The following is a 5,009-nucleotide window of genomic DNA, read 5'->3' as shown; positions in this document are numbered from 1 at the left end:
GTATAATTTTTTACTATTCCGAGTGGCAAACAGCTGGAGAGTGAAATCAGATAAACAGTTGGCTCGGGACATCAGTAATAGAACATACTCTACATTTCACCCTCTCATAACGGACGATGACAGTACAGATGATACTAGTAATTCACACAGACTGCGGGAAACTCCAAATATAAAAACTCGTGCAAGAAGTCGTACCAGAAATAGAAAAGATCAATCACTGAGTCAGCGTGGTTCAGGATTAATAACAAAGCGGTAGTCTTTTAATCTGAGATGAAACTGTTAGAAGAAATATACTACATTCCAAGTCATCCGGCCTCCTACAGTGGCACAGAAAAAATAATTCGTGCTGCGCGAGGAAAAGTATCTAGTGCTAAAGTGCTTGAATGGTTAAAGTCACAGGACACATTTTCCAAACATAGGCCTATTCGTAGAAAATTTCAAAGATTACATTATAATGTTAGATCTATTGATAGTGTATGGGAGGCTGATTTATAATTATACTTTTCTATCAATAGTAATTGATGTTTTAAGTAAATTTGTCTGGGTCGAGCATCTTCGAAATAGATCTGCTTTAGAAGTAAGACACGGTTTCAAGCGTATTCTTCAGAAAGGTAAAAATCGTGTACCTATCTGTTTACAAACAGATAAAGGGAAAGAATTTGTAGGTGCAACTTTTCAAAAATTTTTTGACAGATAATGGAATAAAATTTCAAGTAACACGGGACTCTAATGTTGAAGCAGCCGTAGTAGAACGCTTTAATCGAATTCCCAAAGAACGCATGTGGCGCTACTTTACGCATCAAAATAATCGACGCTATATTGATATCTTACAACAAATTGTAGATTCTTACAATAATGCCAGGAATAGTAGTATTAAATTGAAACCGGCTGAAGTTACCATATTCAATGCATCCAAATCAGGGAAAATATTTAAATCGCGATTCAGTAAGGAAAAGAGGTCTACAAAAAAGCCTAAGTACAGAGTCGATGACCAAGTTAGAATCAATCAAGAGAAGGGCGTCTTTGAGAAAGGTTGCGAATCAGGATGGAGTGAAGAAATATTCTCAATAAAAGAAGTTCCAAATCGATTACAAACACCTTTTGTTTATGAGTTGAAAGATTTAGCAGGAGAAGAAATTTATGGACTTTTTTACGAACAAGAATTGACCGGCGTAAAAAATAAAGACATAGCAGAGGAGGAATTTAAGACTAAAAAAATACTACAAAATAAAGGCAAGGGAAACAAGAAACAATTTTTTGTTAAGTGGATAGGTTATCCGGATAAATTTAATTCCTGGATTCCAGCTTCAAATTTAAAATCATTATAAAAATGAATTCTGATCAATTTTACTTTATTTTACCAAGCAATAGTTGTATGAAATATTTTCCCGATAATAGAGCTTCCAATTTTATAACACAATTGTCATAGGAGATTCGGCTTGCAAGGACAGTGGGTCGTAGCACTCACAGAAATACTCGTACAACTTCCTCGTACATTTCTTCATGTGAGACACGATGACTCAATTGAAAGCCGCATTACCCTTATGAATGTTGGGACTGATAGGCATACGTTCCCACAATTTGATGGTAATATCAAAAATAGGAAAAGCATTGAGAATGGTATTGACCTTCTTCACGAATATAAAGTACCTGTTGCAGAAGATACAATAAATGATGAAAATATGAGAGAAAAGTTAGAAGATTTAATAGAACGTATTGTCATGAATGGAAAGTTATAAGATGAAGCAGAACCTCTTAGGTGGAAAAAAACCCTTGTTAATTTCTTTGAACAGTCTTCCAGAATTAGGACAACACATTAAATTTAAATATGACAAATTCAAAAGCAGCTACGTGCGCATACAAAAACAGTGTGCAAACTTATGTCAGATGACTGATCAACATTTTTTGGTACTTAGTGATAAATTATCACGTATTCTTGGTTTTGTACCAGATAATGTACTTGCAATTGAAAATAATGAGTATACTGCTAGACATACACCTAGTCTAGCTAGTGGTCTTCCGGATAAATTATTTGTTTACTGTAATATTTGTGAACCTCGCATTACTTGTGATGTAGAAGCACCACTCTTACGTGCTGTTTCTGTAGATACAAGAGATCACTGTTTTGGTACAACACAACTCAGTAATTTTTTACCACCCAATTACATACCAGTTCTTCATACAGGATTTCCCACAATTGAAATTGATATAAGGGACCACGTTGGTTTGCCAATTCCATTCGAGTTTGATAGGCTGACAACTACACTTCACTTTAAACGTATTGACTAGATAGAGATAAGCAAGAAATAATGAGCCATTGCGCCGAATATTACGTCTTACAAGCAGGTGGTGGTGGAGGGATTCTCCAGATTTATATTGGCGCACCATATCAAAAAGGTCACGGTATTGGAAGCTTTCTTGGCGGTCTATTTCGGCGTGTTCTTCCTTTCTTAACTAGAGGAGTTCGAATTGTCGGAAAAGAAGCTCTTAGAACTGGCATGAATGTTATGAATGATTTGGATGCTAATATTCAGCTTAAAAATTCATTTAGAAATCGCTTTGGGGAAACTGGTGAGAATTTGAAACGGCGTGCTTTTAATAAAATGGAGAATATTATGAATGGTTCTGGTTATAAGAACAATCGGAAGAAGCAAATGGTTCAGTTAATTTCTAATCGTGGTGCACTTAAGGTTGTGAGCCGAAACCCCATTAATAAGAAAAAAAGAAAATCTCCAAAAAAATAAAAAAGCGTAGTACGGTGAAAAGAAAGAAAGCTACAAAGAATAAAAGAAAATTAAAGAATACAAAAAAGTATATAAAGCATAAAAATCGGAAGCATTCTGTTGATGATATATTTCGAAATTAATAGTGTATAAAATTTGCATCCGAGACAAAATATGTTTCTTAAAATGTCGTTTCTACATTCTCATTCTTGTGAGTGCTTAAAGTCTGAGTTAGATTTATTCTCGATACCTCCCACACAAACCTCGATAAAAAGCTCTCAATGGGTACATTATAAACCGGTATCATCCCTTACCGATGACTCGCCTACAGAATTTGTCGTCCCTGGTCATGGTGATGAATACATTGATTTGGCTCACACAATGCTAAATCTTAGGGTGAAATTAATAACACCACCTAGGGTTGCTGCAAATGCCGAACAATTGGATAGAGTTGATCCTGTAAACAATCTACTACATTCGTTATTCAATCCAGTGGATGTCTATTTTAATCAAAAAGTTGTATTTCCACCCAGTAATTCTTATGCTTATCGGGCATATATTGAAACTCTACTTAACTATGGTCCTGCTGCTAAAAATAGTCACCTGACTACCTCTCTTTGGTATAATGACACACCTGGAAAAATGGATGATTTCGATAATAATGTGGGATTAAAATCTCAACAAAAATATTTAAGTGCTGGTAAATCTATTGATCTTATTAGACACCTGAACTGTGATGTTTTTATCCTGGAGAAATTTCTTATCAATGTATAGTTATAGTATATTCTTATCAATAACTAGTTGTACGGCGAGCAAAAATTAGTCCCGGTATTCTATTAGCTCATGCAAAAGCTCTATCTCATGGTACTGCAAAATATCCTATTACACGTGTCTAGGTAAAAGCTTTATCTCTACACGCAGGCGTTCACTCTGAAACGCTTGATAATGTTATTCTCGGTCAAATGCCAAAAAGAATAATAATTGGGTTTGTGGACAATATTGCATTCAATGGAAACGGAAACAAAAATCCTTTTAATTTTCAAAATTATAAAATTAATCATCTCTCGCTTTATGTTGATGGTACTCAGATACCATCTAAACCACTACAGCCATCATTTGGGGATAAGAAGTTGTATGTCGAAGATTATCACACGTTATTTAGCGGAACTGGTATCCATTTTCTGAACGAAGGAAATAATATTGACAGAGAGAATTATCCTGCAGGAAACTGTCCGCCTTAGATCTTACACCTGATCTCTCAGCAAACTGTTACTCTCACTGGAATCTTGTAAAACATGGTAGTCTCAGAATTGAAGTACGATTCGAGGACGCATTGACTAGTACTATTAATTGTCTTGTATATGCGGAATCTGATAATGTTCTGGAAATAGACTCGTCCAGACAGATTATTGTCGACCTTAGCGCTTGAGTGGGAAAAAAATCAATTATGCCAATGACTTGTCGTACTTCAAAGACAGTATACTTCATGCGTCCTTTGTGAAAAGTTGGTTTTCTTTCCTACATTCTAACATATATATATGAAATTATGGCTGACTATGTAATTGACATACAAGGATTTAGAGACAATGCTGGTCAATTTATTCCTAAAGAAGTAGCTGTGATTTCTCTGGACCGTTATTGTATTGCTCATTGGATTATTTCTCCGCCATTTTCATTTAGTGATCTCACGAATGAATCTCAAGAAACAAAATAACTGGCTTATTTGTCATCATCACGGCATTGAGTGGTTTGAAAGAGATGTCCCAATGAATTTCCTTCACGCCAATCTACGTGACATTGCTCGAACTGCCAAACTAATGTACACCAGAGGACATGAAAGAGCAGAGTTACTACAAAAAATTACCAGTAGACAAGTAATAAATTTGGAGGAACTAAAATGGTCATCGTTTAAAAAATTACTATTCATAGACGAGTTTTGTTTCCATCATGGTATAAAAAAGAAAACAATGTTTATGTGTGCTTTTAATAATGTACTTAGACTAAAGAACTGGATAGAGAAACAGCAAGAGGATAATCTACTCTCATTATCCTATAATAAAATACAAGGGTACAGTTCTAGTACGCTCAGATCACCTACGATCTATGAACCGAGCATTACGGCCAATTCTGAAGATTCGGATAAGGATACGGTAGACTTGATTAAAAAAACTACCCTACCAATATCAACCAAAAAGTATGAACAGCCTACAAATTCTACAAGTACTTCGACTCCCAAAAGCTCGGACAGTCGGCATGTTTCCAGCAGATCAGATTCCTAAACGTTGG

At 35.4% G+C, this 5,009-nt stretch overlaps 1 protein-coding gene across 1 annotated transcript; it reads left to right on the top strand.

Annotated features, from left to right (window-relative positions):
* Positions 1–2,909: 2,909 nt before the first annotated feature.
* On the top strand, positions 2,910–3,497 carry LOC117182615 (uncharacterized protein F54H12.2-like). Its single transcript, XM_033375714.1, has one exon. It carries the CDS (start codon positions 2,910–2,912, stop codon positions 3,495–3,497), a length of 588 nt encoding a protein of 195 aa, XP_033231605.1.
* The last annotated feature ends 1,512 nt before the right edge of the window (positions 3,498–5,009 follow it).

This window comes from Belonocnema kinseyi, chromosome 2, assembly GCF_010883055.1.
Source record: "Belonocnema kinseyi isolate 2016_QV_RU_SX_M_011 chromosome 2, B_treatae_v1, whole genome shotgun sequence".
Lineage (NCBI taxonomy): Eukaryota > Metazoa > Arthropoda > Insecta > Hymenoptera > Cynipidae > Belonocnema > Belonocnema kinseyi.
Note: the sequence above shows the minus strand (reverse complement) of the source record. Positions and strands in the feature narration are given on the sequence as shown.

What these genes read in the sequence shown, in the direction of transcription:
- LOC117182615 (XM_033375714.1), top strand. Translation starts at nt 2,910, where the DNA reads ATGTCGTTTCTACATTCTCATTCTTGTGAGTGCTTAAAGTCTGAGTTA.